The following is a 17,095-nucleotide window of genomic DNA, read 5'->3' on the forward strand; positions in this document are numbered from 1 at the left end:
ATTCTTAGCCAACTCTTCTTTTCAAATAACCCCGACTCCATTTCTCTTCCCATCTCCACCATGGTCAAACAATTGAAACCCTGCCCCTGAACTTCTAGCCTTACTTCTAGCGCTCTCCTGGACACACAATACATCAACCTTTCTCCTCATCATCATGTCAAGCAACTCCTGAGATTTTCCTGTCATAGTCCCAACATTCAAAGTCCGCACATTCAGTTCTAGGCTCTGTGCTTTCCACCTCTTCGACTTTGACCGACAGTAGCTGAGTTTCCGACGGCGCCGGTGGCGGACGTCGTTCACCCGGCCCACGACCGATCCCGTATGGAATTCTTTGGATGAACGCTCATATTTGTTTGGCAAAGTTTGAAGCCGCATGCCCTTCCTGACGCAACCCTCTGCATTTAACCGGGCTTGGGACCGGCCTACAGTTTGCCCTGGCTTGTGCAAAAAGCTTCAGTGGAGCCCAAAGTCTTCAAGACCCAAAACGCACTTGAGATCGGGCCACAACGACCGTGGCCGTGAGTTGCTGCTGAACCACGTGTTCACGTCATGGAAAGCCACTTCCCAGCGTGACCCCTCCTCCTCCTCTTCATCCTCCTCCTCCTCCTCCTCTTCGATTTCCAACACAGGCTGGGAAGTGTATAAATCAAAATAAAGAAATCCATGGACGTGTTTTGATACGGGTGCACTTTCTTTTGTGTGTGTGTGTGTGTGTTTTTTTGAAGCGTGGCATCGACAGACACGCGGGGGTCCGCAGGCACCGCGACGACATGCCAACGTGTGAGAGGGAGGCGAATTTTGGACTCGTGCAGGGGTCTTCATAGGATGCAGCCTTCACTGGCGCGTGACGCGGTGCTGAGCCACACTCTTCCTCTTCCTCCTCTTCCTCCGCCTCCTCCCCTTCAGCTTCAGTGATGAACTAACCGCGGCGATGGTTCTCTCCTCCTCGGAAGAAGCTCGGCGTCTCTTATTGTTTTAGTTGTGCGTGTAGCGTGCGCGCGCGCGTGTGTGCATGTGTATGCGTGTTGTGTGCGTGTGTGAGTGAGTGAGTGAGTGAGTGAGTGTGTGTGTGTGTGTGTGTGTGTGTGAGTGAGTGTGTCTGCATGCTGGCGTCTCCTCCTCGGTGCGACACATGCAATTAAAAGAGTACCTCTTCTACTTGAGGACGCCGCAAGAAGAAGAGAAAGAAAAAGAAGAAGAAGAAGAAATCGTAGCATTGTTACGAATTAAGCCATGTGAGAGAAACACAAGAAACCCCGCACAGGCAGGATCTACGATTTGCCCCCCTTCTTCTTCTTCCTATATGATACAATTAGCAGGCTTAACGTGGAGAACTGTGCTGTCATTATTGCTGCTATTGTTGTTATTATGCAAGCGCAAGGATCTCATTTGTCACCGGGTGTTTGAGACACTGGATTCGCCCAAATCAATCAATGTGGTTTCTTTGGAACATTTTCAGCAAAGGAACGCATATGCTGCAGTGTCTTTGTGGCAAGAGTCTCAAGAAAAACAAGAATACAAGTGGTAAGTGGCAGCGTTGTTATTATGGCTATCATCATTAGGATTAGACACTAAGTGTGCGTCTTTGCTGTATTGCTCCTTTGCTGTTTATTTTGTGACATAGCCTGCAATGCTATTTATGCAGTGTTGCAGAGGCACACACACACACACACACGCACAATGGAGGAGGAACAACTTATTCTGTGCATCTACTATCAGGTTTTTGGACCAGTAACAAGCTACACCACAACACCTGCAACCCCCCCAAAGTAGCTGTTATTACACAGTTGTTACATAGTTATTACACAGTGAGTTCTGGTAGGTAGGAGTGGCGTTTTATTTCAGTTTAAATGAAGTCCCTTGAACGCCACACTAAAATACCGACGTACACAAATGCATTTTAAGAGCATTTGCAAGTCGTTCCCCACCCCAAAGTTGTATTTGTCTAGTGGGCCGGATTTACTGCTCTCACGGGCCCCCACATAGCCCATGTGCCGCACGTTGCCCCCCCCTGCACTACATGATGCCATCCTGGTTCGTACTGCAGCAGCAGTAACCCTCCACTGCAACACCACTTCTCGATTAAACGGGCCCCCGCCAGCAGCACAGGGCAATGCAGTGCTTTTTTTTTGGGAGGGGGGGGGGGGGGGGGGTGTGTGTGTGTATGTGTGTGCCAATGCAACAATGCAATGTTTATTTCAACAGGCTGAAGAGGGGCTGTGTTGAATAAAAGTGCATGTGGTGGTGGTGTGTGTGTGTGTGTGTGTGTGTGTGTGCGTGTGTGTGTGTTGTGCGGGGCTACTTGTTACTCCATGCAGCCTGGCGAACGGAAGATGATGAGCTCAGCAGTACGGTGCAACTGCACCGCACATCAGCATCTGACTGCATGGAGAGACACTCTGACACTGCAGGAGAAACAGTTGAATTCAGGCACAACATTAGGCACAGGCCCGCATCATCTAATGGCTTGCAACCAAATTCAGAATGATGCAGTGCAGCGTGCCACAAACCCCACAAATATTGTTAAATGAATGCCAACCAAGCGTCTATCGTAGCAAGGCACTGTAGCTCATTAGGCTGTGCAGTTGTACCTAATGTTTTGGCCAGTGAATGATCACGATACATTTGTATACCATTCGGTTTTCCCAGATACGGATTGAACAAGTCGGCCCTTGGGTGAACACCAAAAAGTTTGCTTCCCTCGAGCGACATTGGCACAAGTCGCTGCTTGCTGCCGTGTCTCACAAATTTAAAGTTTCCATCTCTTTACCCAAGTTGAGACGTTTCTTAATGTGTCCCTGAACAGCATAACTAGCAATACATATATATATACACCTAATTCAGCTTGACTCCTCTACTTTATTTGAGCTAGCTTTTGAAGTTACGGTTCATTTCATGAAACAGAACACAGGAACATGTGCGTTATCATTTGATGGAAGCATTTAGTATAGAGCGGACTCCGCTATTCGCCGAGGGTGGAGACCAAGTCCGTCCGTGAATAGCACATTTCCGAGAACGACTTACATTCCCCAAAAAGTGATTCTAATTGCCTGTATAAGAATAACTTCAACCAATGATTCTCCAAGTGCGGTACGAACGAAGTATTACATTCAGGTGATGTATGTAGGCTTATGTTTGTGTATATTTCATATTTGTGCATTTGCCTTCGAATGTGGACCGAGGAAGTTGTTGGTTGCTTGATTTTAAGATCACATTATGCAACATTTCTGTAAAACTGTCAAAATGAAATAGGCGGTTGATTCTTTTGAGTGAAATCGGCGTGGTCAGACGCTAACATTCCAGACTCAAGCTCGCGGGAATGCGACGCGAGACCCTCATCGAGGCCACGTGCTGAGCACACGAGCCGGGCTAGCTCATTACAGGGAAAACTAGGGTCGGGATTTCTGCGGAATCAGCAAGCCGGACTTTCATGAAGTCGCGCGACAGTGTCAGACGGCGTTTGAAGATAACCAGTTGAGCGCTTTACCTGTCAAACAAATCACACAGCGCTTCAAACCAGGCTGCGTGTTTTTCTCGTCATAGAGACGCGGCAGCTGCTCACGAGGCCTCATTTGCGAAGGCCCAGATGCGGTACTCCACATCTACGTCTGTATTTATAGTAACTCCACCTAAACGGCGGCGACACGCGGAGGCAAAGCTGACAAGTCCGTCAAGCTTGGGCGTACGCGATTGGGAATCGAGTGCCGTTCGAGCTCCGTTTCCAGTCGGCTGATTCACTTCTCAACTCGTGGAACGTTTCACGTTTGAAGGTTGTCAAAGTGTGGTACGAGTGCCACTCGTGGTACGTGGGCTCTGTCCAGTGGTTTTTGGAATGGTGAACAAAAAAAATGTAGTCGACACCCCCTTTGTGGAATGTCTATGATAATAAACTGAAAATATCCGTCCCTTATTCTGTTAAAAAAAAAAGGGTGATTTCAAGTGTTTGGTCGTCAGAAGTTTCGTACCCGATGGGTGATCCGAAAAAAAGGAGATTTGCGGTTGTTTGTTTGGTTTACCTTCCTTCCGGGGTTCGAGCGCGGGTAGAACTAAGAACATGGCAATTGATATTAATAGGAATACAACAACATAAAATATATATATATATCAGGGACTTGAAAATGCCTGATTCGTAAAATAAAAGCAATGAAAATAATCAGGGACTTGTTCGTTTAAATTTTTTTTGAAGCAAAGCAAATCAAAGCACACGCGGGTTAGATCTTGAGTGAATTATGATTAATATTAATTGTAACATAACAGCAATAAAAATAAGAATACGGACTGTGTAGATTTTTGGAGTAGTAATGAGTTACTGAATTTTAGTATGCTCATCATTTTTTTGGGAACGTGTGTGTTCCTGAATTCTGGAGGTCCCTGAAAGCACCGTATGGATGTCTGGGTGAGAGTTGCAGGTGATTGGTGTAGAATCAGGAAGTAGGCAGCTGTAGTCGTCGTTTTTATTAGTAGTTGGTTCGTTTATTAGAATGATGATGCAAAAACTTTAACGGATGAAAATGCAAATGTTTTGCTCAGTTCTTACCGGAAATCAGGAAGTGGGCTTTCGGCAATGTGTCGTTTGAGTCTTGACAGTCCGACCGGTTCATTTGTACTTTATTAAGTCGATTAAGTAATGAGCCAGCTGAGTGGAAGGAATCGAGCTCGAGTAAGTCCCCCCTCCCCCCCTCGTGTGAGCGATGACGCAACGTCGTGTTGAAACTTTGCAAATGTCACTTAAACGGCGACTGTGGCTACGATGAATGGCCGCGATCTAATGAGGTCAAGTCATGTGCTAAACGTTGCAGGATAAGGTTATGTTATGTTATGTGATGTGCTGAACTGTCCTGTGGACTTGAAAGTTTGATGGGCACTCATTGAAACATAAACGCTGTTGTTTTGTCTGATTATAAAAAGGAAGATGATGGGGCTCAGTATTGTATTTTCACTTTATGCCGGTTTCCCCTCAGTCTTTTTCATGATAATTGTGTTCACCAAATGCACATCAAGTCTGAAGTCTGAATGCTGTAATTCAATGCAAGTGTGATGTCCTTTTCTTTGAACCACGTAATGCTCGGCGGGTACATTGCTACCGATCTGTCTTTTCTTCTTGCATGAGTCGCTACCAGATGAAACAGGACACAACAATTGAACACATTTGGTAGATTTCGTCATAGCAAGGTGACTAGATGTCCACTTTGCCCCGACCGGACATGTCGACTTTTGGGGACCTAATAAAAAAGTGTCCGAGTGGGTTTCTCTTTCGGTACGACATTCTGACTGTGGAGCATCTTTACAGTCATTTGAATGTCGACATGTCGATAATTACAAGGTGCAATGAGGATTACCCTTAGCACCCATTTATCACTTTGGGGGAGCACCCTGTCACCTGCCAAATACATTTTATTTGGAAAAAATATCAAATTAAAATTGAAATGCCAGACAAGACTAACAATCAAACTCCAAAAGTGAGTCAACCAAATGGCAAGCTTGCTTGATTTGCACTGTATACGTATTATGAATTGTACATGGACGCGTTTCACGCTTAAGACCGAAGGCAGCCACCCATGCCGACGTCTTTTCAAAATCAAAGTTCTCCCGGTTAAAAAGAGTGCACCGATGCCTGCATAATGTATGCACACCCGTTAAATTGGTAGCAACAGACCAAGAAAGGAGCGCTGCTAAAGAGCGGCTTAACACGCAAACACAACTCCTACAATTAAGAGAGGATGGCAGAGTTGGCTAAAAATACCCGCCTCCGACCAGCATGGCACGCTGCGAGAATTCGTCACAAACATGAACAATTGCATAAGCCGGGGCCCTTTCATATCCATTTCATTTCATTTGTTAAAAAACTTATTCCATGTAGTTATAGTAGGGTTTTTTTGTTTTGTTATTGCCCCCCACCACCCCCCAGAAAAGGGAATTTTCTAACCATAACAATGTTTGAGCTGCTCATCATCGTCTCACATTCACACAACAAATTGGATGACAAGTTTTTAAATCAGAAGTCAAGGGTAATAGTTTGTTCAACAATTGTTCAAGTCTCTGTAAAAAGGGGTTTGGTAAATGCTTATTATGTACTAAATATGACAATCTTGGTACAGATTTTAGCAAGAATCGTGGAAGTTGACACACATGATTTGCTTTCATAAATGGGTGTGGCGGGCCGGTTCTGGCCCCCGGGCCTTGAGTTTGGCACCTGTGGCTAACATTCCGCTGTGGGTCAAGTTGAGGTGTTCCGGGCACGTCCCGCCGGGAGGAGACCCAGGGGACGACCCGGGACACGCCGGAAAGACGACGTCTTTCGGCCGGCCCGGGAACGCCTCGGGATCCCCTCGGAAGAGCTGGATGAAGTGGCTGGGGAGAGGGAAGTCTGGGCGTCCCTGCTAAAGCTACTGCCCCCGTGACCCGACCTCGGATAAGCGGTAGAAAATGGGTGGATGGATGGAACTAGATTAAAAACTAAGTTGAAGCTAATGTAACAGTATGCACAGTTCAAACATTTAATTCAGTGATACTGTCGCATACCTCTAGAGGGAGCCCGTGAAAATTCCGATTCCTTGAATCAAGAGAATGAGAACACCTATTTTGTTTGTCGTGGCGGTTGCAGAGGTGTTTCGCTGTCGGTCGGGCCTTTTGGAATCGCGGCAGATGAAAAAGTGTGGAAACTGTTTGACGAAACTTCTTCTTCTTTCAGCGCAATGTGCAAAGCAGTCTTTCCGAATGAAAGTTAAGGATCGGGGAGTAGTCTGAAGACATCACAGCTAATGTTGTTGTGAATCAAGTGTGGTTTCCATGGTAACCACTTCAAAAAGGGGGTCATGTTATCCTGCGGTAGTCCATTTCATGCGCCTAACGCCTCACAGTTATCGCTTTAAAACATCTATTCAAAGCTATTTCAGAAAAATGAAAACGGGCATTGTGAATAGCTGACATTCCATTGACCTTTAACCTCCCCTTCAAATTGAGTCGAGGGCAAATTGTCAGTGAAGAGCATCGAAACAGTTATGTACCTGTGAAGTGAGCCGGCTGCTCACACGGGATTAACACGGTTGACGCCCATCGAGAAACACTCGGCTCGCTGTTTTTGTTTGACACATTCAAAGGGGCCAGGTTGCAATCGGGCTAAAACGAAAAATGTCCCGGCCATTTGGCAACCTTTTGCTTGTTTTCCGAAGCTCAGCCCCATCAAAACTCATTTCATCGTGTGCCTCGGCTGGGCCTTAGTTCATGACGAGCCCCAATAGTCCTCGTGCGGTGACTTCATTGTTGGTTTTTAGGTCACATTGGCTACAGTATACACTTTTCTTGCGATTAGTCCCGCGTTCACGTGGTTTGCACACTTTTCCTCCTCTTTTGGGTGTTTATTGACACGGCCTGAATTGAGTATAAAAAGCACATTGCAGGATGTTGGTCAAACTCTGAACTGCTTGTATTTTGAAACGTTTTGCCCCTCAGTAAATATTGGCGACAATTCCATTCCAGGGTCAAACTGTCACCAGCAGTTGAAACGTAGTCGGCTGTGGAAAAAAGGTGATAATGGACTGTAAAAAAGAATTTGCCCAGGAAATTTAGGGTAACAATGTGCAGCCACTTTAATTGGGTAAATTGAAACCACATATTTTGGGTGAAGACTACCTTAATTCACTCGCTATAAAATACTTACAAAACTCGGGGAAAAATGAACCATACATTTGTGATTACATTACATTACGCTTAACCTCACGCGGGTCGGCGGCGTGCTGGCGCCCATCTCAACTACTTACTCATTAAGCGATCCCGCAACTTCCGGGCTGGGACTCGGGAGACCCCCACGCTACTACGACATGCACGATGACACGCCAGCCAATATGCGTCACGTGATGCATATTGTAGTAACAAAGGCTTTTGGGTAGATTTCACTCCATTTTTTTCTCGGTAACACTTTTTACTGTTACCGAATAGGTAGTGCAGGTCAAATTTACCCTGTATTTCAGGGTACCTTAACTATCTAAAATAATCGTACCTTTTAGATGATTTTTATAGATTCTATTCACCACTTTCCAAAATTGTTTTTTTTAAAGTGTGAGAAGTTGAGACCTCCGCTTTGGCGCCACGATTCTGCTCAACGCAACTGTGCCATGGAAACAGGAGTTGAGAACATTCACAGAGTCCCATTGAATGAAAATAGTTTGGTTTATTGATTGTACACTTCAATTTACATGAAAGTCAACGGTCCATGCCGATTATTTAGCAATGTCCTCCAAAACAAACGCCTCCTCTTGGTGAGTGTGCCTTTGTTTCTATTCTAATGCTCTCCTTCCCCTTCAGTATTATCACACATCTGGCTGCCATCCAAAGTCAACTTGTGGGTTTTGTAACCGGCAAAGATATATTGCAGCAGCACAAAGACTTATGTCTGCCTCTGAAAAGCATGTGTTCAAAAGTGGCACACTTTTAAGTGTTTCTTTCTAATTGGCTCGAAGAACATGACATCGTCGTCTACCTCGGGTTAGGGTTAGAGGCTTAAAGTTAGCCTTAGGGTAAAGCACGTTGACGGATCTTGAGTATGAAATGCGCTATCTAAATACATTTGCTTCTCCTTGCTTTACCAAGATCGTTTGTGGATAGTCGGTGCCGACAAAGGTTGACATTTTTCCGCACTGTATCACCTTGGTAACATATGCTAATACTGATGTGAGAGGAACACGACGATCTTTAAAGGAGACATATTCTCCATTTATTTTCCTAATTTCAGACAGCTCCAAGGTGTCAGTGTCCGACAAATGGCATTGGTGAATTTTGTTCCCATGATGCATGTGGCTCTTAATGCAAAAGCATGGATTGTATTTTCCCTCGTGGAGTCAGACAGTACTGCATCATCAAGCCGCTGAATTACACTTGTCAGCTAGTGTGTGGATCCATGCGCAGGTATGTGCGGACACATCGCTATAAACTGAATTGCATTAAATGCATTGTGAAAAAAAAGATTGCAACAGGCGTCTATGCTGTTTATTACATGGGACAAACAGTCGAACACGTAAATGCAAAATGAAGACACTTGCAAGGAGCGTGGAGGAGAGGCTAACGCTTAACTAACCATTTGGTGAACAGCCAACCAGGCTGACTCCAGGCTCCCGACGTCACTCACTGAACCCTCTTAACGCATTCGCTGCCGTGGAAGTTTATGTTCACCGAGCGGAATCCGACTGCTCGCTGCCACCGACGTATATATGCGTCAAGTATGTTTTTCAACAGGTAGGCCTAGAAGAGGCGCGACAGTTGGGAAGTTTGCGAACCACTGCAATGACTTACAGATCCGATGGCGGCGTTGCAGCGCTTTGACATCAGCACGGCTTTTGAGAAAAAGATCAAGATTAGGCGGTGAGTCTCGGCTTGCAAGTCACGTGGATTGTGAGGGAGAGAAATGCCAACACGCGTGACGTTTAGGCACCTGACGGTCGAACAGAGTACGCACCGTATACATATGGTGTAAACCGTATGGAAAGTGTGTGTCTCGATCATGAGGAAAAAAGATGACGCAGCTCATGGAGGGAATGCGAAACGGCACGTGAAAGAGCCGCTGACATTCAACTTGAGCCAGAGTCAGTGACGCTCAAGGCCTGTTTAGTATATCTGTAAATCATTTCTTATTTAGCTAATAAAATCCTTTTCTCACTCTTGGTTTTTTTTTGTGTTACAGATTGAGGTGTCACAAAAGCAAAACATATTTGCGTTGTACTTGATGTGTTAGGGTTAGGGTTCACAAAAAGCTTGTTTGTTTTTTTTTCCCCCCAGAAACTGGTGTTTTGGGGGAAACCAGCCGACGTTTTACTAAGGGATATAAAAAGCTCGAAAAAAACTTTTATTTTCTGGTGAAAGAAGATAATCTGCTCTTTGTCTTTCTCTTATATTGTTGCAGAACAAAATATTCCGTGGGTCTTGAAAGATCAGACAAAATACATATAAGCGAGGTTTTCAGCATTTTGATTCTGTGGACTCCATTTCCAAGCATTATTTTTACTTCAGACTGGAATCTCAATCCAGTTTTAACTCTTAACTACGATTTTGACATTTTTTTCACCAAACGTTTTTTTTTTTTTTTTAAATTCAGTCTTGATTTAAAAATTGTCCAAGGGAATACTGGTGTTGCCTTACAGGTACTTATTTATTTGCATAGAAATGAGCATTTCTTGTAACAAGCTTCCGTTAATTGTTAATTCCAATGAAAGTCTAAAAGACGGCAAATCACGGATCCAGAGGAGCGCTATTCAGCTTTTTCGAGCGATGCGGAGAGCGGAAAAACACGGCGGGCCCACGCCGGGGCCCTGCTTACTTTCCTGTGCCCAGAGTACATCTCATTGATTTGATTATGATTGATTGCTGATTTGATTTCATGAGTCACCGCTGGCCTGCAGCTCATTTATTACGCCGGGCCAAATGCGAACTGCGCTTCCAAGTGGAGAGCAAAAAAGCTCGACACGATGCCGCCGTTTCCTGGCGCTTCCCTCCAGGTGTTTGGAAAAGGCCCAATTATGGTCATCGATGACTATTTTGCTCAGCTTGTTGGAACTATTTGACATCGGCAACATCTTCTTGCTGTCAAACATATCTATGGCTGAGTTCATAATCTTTCCCTGTCCATTACGCAGCAGCGAGTCTTCTGTGGCCCATGTGATGCTGTTAATCCCGCCCGCTCCCCTCTCCCCCTTTTTTCCCCTCTAAGAGATCCACAATTTAGAGGGGGCAGCCCATTGGTCCACTTCAACATAGACGGTGGACTGAGCCAATCATGTGTAATGGGCTTGACGAGAGCCTGAAATCATCTCAATCCATTTCTGTCTCCAAGAAGAAATTGAAAGTCAAATTGTTTGCTTTTTGTTTTACCTGGGAATGTTTGTCTGATTGTCCTATATTCTTGTGAAATGTGCTGTGTCCTTTAATTTATTGTTATTGTGTTGCTTGGTATTGCAATTGTATTTGTGTAATTGTGAATAAATGTACTTATTTGCTTTCTACAAAGATTATTTGATGGACTTTTAAAGTCATGATTACTGCACATATTTGATAAGCCTTTTTTTTTTTTTTTTTTTTTATAAATATGATGCCGCTATTATTTATTTGCTTGTAAGCATGCCTGAAGCTAACTCCAGCCCTTTCGTTTTGTGTATCTTGGTCGGCTTATGAAGAAAAATGACAAACGTAACTTTAAGATACTGAATAAGATGTAACAGTAAGCATTAGTGGGATAGTCCCATAAAATATGATGTTACTATAGTATAATGTTCCAATGGTTCAGGATGTTGTTTTCCAGGAAATTCCAAATCTTTTTATTTTTGATGTCGTTTTAAAAAAAAAAAAAAAAAAATCAAACCTTCAATGGCGCACTTTTTAAATTGAGATAATCTCTCCCTCTGTTGCTGTCAAGTGATGCCCGACTTTTGGAGTCGCAGTTGAGGGGAGATCAGAGAGTCAGACAGAAAAATGTAAAAGTCTATTAAGGTCACAAGGCTGCTGCGTCCTGCTGGGAAGGAAGACGTAATACAATATAGCAAATATGATCGAATCAATGCAAAGTAGAAAGTATCTGTGTGAAGTTACATTCTGGAATATTTCAGGGTGTAAACCCATCATTGGTGAGAGGTGCCGAAAATGGAATGGATATGGAAAAGCGATTATATATCCCATGATGCATTGTGCCGATACGCAAAAAGGCTGAACGAAGTCGTGGCGTCTATTTTGGGGCGACCTTTCCCCCCCGAAATGCTGTGGAATTCAGGACACCCCGCTTGGGTGAGCATTAAAGCAGAAGGTGACACCAAATCAAATGATTGGGCCGTTTACGCTTTGTGTGTGTGTGTCTCTGTCCATATTTCCCTAACTTGCCAGCATGACCTTATCCCGGTTGGACTCATCTTCCCCGGGTACCGATCGTTGCGATGGTGTGCTCCTGCGTCTCGATTAGCAGCGCGAGAATGAACACGACGTTGGCTGCAGGGAGCTGAGCTGCTCTTGCACGTTGTAGCGCTCTTGTCTCTTCGACACGGTCAACTTCTGAACTTGTGATAATTAGTCAGGAAGCTCAACGATTATTATTGTTGTGATATTATGTAACGGGCAATATATATCCAGCATAAATTGTCTGCCATGTTTATGGAATGTTTTGCAGATGGCCTCAAAATTGGTGCTTTTGCTTGAACTATTCCCATCTGAATCTCTATCCCAAACAAATGTCATGTTGTTCCCAAAGCATTTTCCGAGCAGCTTATTGGCCTGCTTGGCGGTTCTTGCACTTTATTTTGTACGTGTTGCTGCGCTCTTTTCTCATATTGCTTATGAACCCGACCTTCTGTGACTCTGTTGTCATGTAAGTGCAACCAACGTATAAAGCTGTTTGCTGCGGGAGGTTCGGGGTGCCGGCCGAGCTCGGCCGTGGACATTTTTGCTGCAGTGCAGCAGGCGGTCTTGCGCTGCTGTGGTCTCGCTTTCTGCTGCTTTCGCTCCGTCTCGTGCTTCCCGAGTCTTTTTGATTTTATTTTTTTATTTATTTTTTTGCTTTTAGAGAAGCTCTGTTTTTTTTTTGGGGGGGGGGGGGGAAGTGACATCAGCCTCACAGCTGTCATTGTATTCATCCTACCAGGCAAGACTCGTGCTGCGGTGCTTTTAGTTTCCTGGGTACTCGCATAGCTTGGGGTTTTTTACCAATATTTTTTTCCTTCTTTCTTTCAATTTCTGTCTAGTAGTCGGACCCGATGTTCTATATTTAGACAGACCGCAGTGGCCATCACAATTGAGCCAGCAACCGGGTCAACGATAGTTCTCGTTTACGTTCCTCTGTGCACTGAAGAAATAGTGCAAAGGTTTCGTTACGCGACTTCCCAAATGAAATCAAATTTTAGCCAGGCAGAATTTGTTTCCGTCTTTGTCTTCTAGCGAATTGGAATAAGCCGGACCGCCTCACGACTTGGGACGGAGGCGTTCAATGTTCCGAAACAATGGAGAAAGGATCGGGACAAAATGAAGAGACCCGCCAAGAAACACGTGATACATTCATTGAAGACTCAATCTGATCGAAAATTGTTTTCTCAATCGCTCATACTTGTACATTATCCCAGTAAGTACACTTTTTGAATTCTGAATGGTATTCAAAGCTGACAAAACATGATTCCATAAATTCATTCAAGACTTTAAATCGCTAACAGTGTTTATGGAAAAAAAAAAAACCCACGTTAGGCACATTGAAAACGTCATTGTCTTAAACACAAGTGCATTGAAGACTTGAAATTGCCTTCTATGTTTGCTAAACACAAATCATATCAATTCCTGAATGTATACCCCCAAAAATGCAATGTATTCAACAGACCCTTTTCCATGAAAAATGCAACAAGAGTGTCGCCCACAGTGGGCGACTGGTTAGCACATGTGCCTCACAGTTCTGAGGACCGGCGTTCGAATCCCAACCCCGCCTGTGTGGAGTTTGCATGTTCTCCCCGTGCCCGCGTGGCTTTTCTCCGGGCACTCCGCTTTCCTCCCACATCCCCAAATCATGCATGCTAGGTTGATTGAAGACTTGAAATTGTCCTCGGGTGTGAACGTGAATTTGAATATGTGCGCCCTGCGATCAGCTGGCGACCAGTGCCGGGTGTACCCGCCCCCCTGCCCGAAGATAGCTGGGATAGGCTCTGGCACGCCCGCGACCCGCGTGAGGATGAAGCGGTACAGAAAATGGATGGATGGATGTTAACAACAAACGCACATTTTAGCTTCACTGATGATTCTAAAAGTTGGAACCACCGAAGTCTTGATCTAGTTTCTGATGTTGACGCGAGCAGGTTTCCACAGCAACGCGACGTGGCTGTGACACAACTTGGCGTCGCCGCAGCAAGCTGAGAAGGTGTCGGCGTTATCTGCGGGACATGTCGGAAGTTTGTGGCGCCGGCGACGGCTTTACCAGCGTGTGACAGCTTCCGTGTTTGCGTGAGAGGGGCTTAAAAGGTGGCGCCGTCCTCCGTGGGTCATATCACCGCGGCTGTGAAACCTGGGAAATGCTGGAGAGGATATGTTGGGGAAAATCCCGCTTTAAGCTTTTGGCGGGCCAAATATGGAGGCCACGTCTTTTGCTAAGATTGTGGAGCGACAAGTTCGCAAGGCACTTAACGCCGAACAGAGCGGTGAGTCGCATTCCAGAGCTTGGCTAGCGGTTAGCTGTATAAATGCTACGATCGGCGTTGTCTGTTGGCCTTTTTGGGGAACATTTCGGAATGAGCGCTATCCGTTGTCACTTCACGTCCTGGAATGCGAGAGCAGCAGCTTGTATACTTTCATGGATACCCGCTTGCTGTCCATGTCATTTCAATTGAAGCACCTTCCACCGAAACATGCAGGACAATGTCACAAAAACGCTAACAAAAGCCGAAACAAATTGGAATGTTATGGCTAATTCCTTGCCCCCAACACGCCTTCAAATTTCACAACCCAGGAAGGATTTTGGGGGTTTTTATTCCGAAGAGCCGATTCGGACCCTCTCTTCTTGAACAGACAGCCCCGAACGACCCGGTGACAACGCCACACATTTCCCCCCCCCCCCCCTCTTTTTGTTTTATTTTCAAAGTCACATTGTCGCAATCCATTGTTGTTGTTGTCGCCATGGTAACAGATATATCTGGTCGCATTGACCGGCGACCCGTTTTCTGGTCGGTGTTTGATTTGACAAGAGAAAGCCCAACGATCGTAAAAGGCGCAATATGGTGACATGGTAATAAATGTCGCGTGGCGTCGCCACTCTCTGACCGAGATACGACGAGATTTTATGGCGGTAGTCTGACGCAGTGCCATAGTGAAGACCACATTTGTCTTGTAGTCTGATCCAGGCAGAAGAAATATGATCCAAAAGACGTTTTTGCTCTTTCCGTGTGCGCTTTTGGCGTTCAACCGCAGTCACGGAGTCTCGTGTGTCAACGGGTGATTTTCCACGAGGGCTTGCGCCATCGTCGCCAACCGAGTCACGATGTGCCAAGGCCGTCTTTTGTGGCGCCCTCAATAGCGCAGCGTCGACTTCTGCTCGCTGAGACTTTTATGTAACCGCTCCAAACAAACACAAATGTGTCTCGTTCATTTCAGATACAAATTACAAGAAGGCATTTTTATGTTTGGGAATTGGATGTAGTCTAGACGCTGAACCTGCTTGTCGCTGGGGGTACATTCCAGGCGCGATGGGTGAAAATCTATAATATATATATATATATATATATAATAATAGAACAAGCAAACTCCGCACAGGAAGAACACAGTCAAAAGAAAGGAACGACTGAAAAACTCGGAAAGACTAAACGACTCAACCTCAAGTTGAATGATAAAAAATTCTTTTTCGAGGTTCCGCTGTCAACGTTAAATTGCTATCTTTGGATAGGCAGAATATTAAAAATGACTGTGGAGGTGAACCGAGTAACATTCGACAGTGATCATGCAACAAACTTTCATCACTTTTCCTCCTCCTCTAAATGTATTCATGAACTTCCACGCAACCAGCGTAATATAATATAATATAAAGCATATGCCAGCAGTTGGCCTGCTGACTCAGTGCGGCGAGTGCCGACGACGGCCGCAAATGAAAAGATCACCTCAACGAAATTGAATCCATCCGCCGCGAGGCCGGCCAGCAATCAAACAGAAAAAGGAAACCGATCGCACACTTTGACCTGTAAATAACATACAATGCAATATAAAACTGAGTGTTACGTGAAATAAAATAAATATTTGCCATTGACATAAAATAATGACATTTATCTTACGTACTGTGTACGTTGCATAAAATAAAAGTGCATACATTTCAGCAGCTTAAAGGTCTTCACATATTCGCAATATAGAGATGAAATATATAATTGTTGTGCGTAAGAGCTGCAATGCAGCCGAGGGCTTCGGTTTCTGTCGCGGCGTCTTCGCCCCCCGGCAGAGGTCACCGGTCCCAACGCAAATGCCACCTGCGCTCACATGTAGCATACAAGTAGCAGTTGAATGGCTCGGAAGCAATCTAAAGAAGGCCGCCGGCTTTTTCGATTAAAAACAGAAAGAGAGCCGTCCACCTCGCAGAGTCATAATGGCGTAATAGTAATAATAATAATAATAATAATAATGTTGCGTCTTGTCATAATTCTCCATAAACCAACAAGTAGCTTACAAACTCGTGAATTTTTGGACAAAGACGGTGCTGTATTGTTCTTTCAGAGGGCGTGTCCTTTGTGGCGATGAAAAGGGGCGTTCCCAAGGCAATTCGTCCGAAATGGATTCATATGATGATTGGGAATGAGTGCCAGTTTCATATTCTTGAGCAGAAAAGACTCGGAGAGAGCTTGTTGGTGAAAGACGGACAGTCTTGGCTGCTTATACTGTAGTTCCTTCAACAGCAAATTGACTCGTAATCACGAACCCCAACAAATGTTCATCTGCGAGTTGTCCCCTTTGAGACGTATTTTGCGGCTCTGTTACTAATTGTTACCGCACAGCACCCGCGCTCTCTTGTCACTTTTTGCTGCCGAGGCTAAATCCGGTTGTCCGAATTACTGCTCCTTATCGGCGCCGACGTTGACGGCGAGAATAAGCGACAAGGACGCCGCCCGGCAAAGCGACAATGTCCTTTACGTTACGCAGCGGCGCTCTTTAGTGCTGAGCTGGTCACAAAAGCGCCTCCTCCGGCCTTCTGCTGGTCTACTCTTTGGGAATTTCAAATCAAGCGGAGCGGCAGGACACCTGAGGGTGTGTGGAGTGCAAAGAAGTTGGAGTCAAATGTTTTCAAGTATTTAACAACATGATCAAATGTATTCCTTATGTGGTCATCAGTGATAAATATGTCTCGTGGGATCTTCTTTACGTTTGAGTCCATACCAAACGTGGCAGAGCGCGCCATTAGTCCAGTTAATGGACTTTAGAGGCCTACTTTTCCCATTTGGGTCCAATGCGGGATCGTACGACGTCAGAGGCGTTCGGCTTTCTTTTACTGTCTTATATTGTCGAAGTGATTTCATGCTGTAATCGTCGGCACCTCAAAGACGCCTTTTCAGCACATTGGACATGTTCTGGACTCTGGAGGCTGTTGGGGTTGTTTCAGACCTTTCTGTGCGACGTC

At 45.1% G+C, this 17,095-nt stretch overlaps 1 protein-coding gene across 3 annotated transcripts in view; it reads left to right on the top strand.

Moving 5' to 3' along the window:
- Positions 1-716: 716 nt before the first annotated feature.
- The window catches only part of fgf14 (fibroblast growth factor 14), a 62,327-nt gene continuing 45,948 nt past the window's right edge, over positions 717-17,095 (top strand). The window contains exon 1 of one of the 3 annotated variants that reach the window (XM_061792255.1): positions 717-1,524. In XM_061792255.1, coding sequence (XP_061648239.1) covers positions 1,434-1,524 — 91 coding nt within the window. In that variant the 5' untranslated portion in view covers positions 717-1,433. Of the gene's footprint in view, positions 1,525-4,473; positions 4,661-13,969; positions 14,145-17,095 lie in introns of those variants that run through there. The other 2 variants (XM_061792258.1, XM_061792257.1) reach the window with 2 other exon arrangements.

This window comes from Phyllopteryx taeniolatus, chromosome 12, assembly GCF_024500385.1.
Source record: "Phyllopteryx taeniolatus isolate TA_2022b chromosome 12, UOR_Ptae_1.2, whole genome shotgun sequence".
NCBI lineage: Eukaryota > Metazoa > Chordata > Actinopteri > Syngnathiformes > Syngnathidae > Phyllopteryx > Phyllopteryx taeniolatus.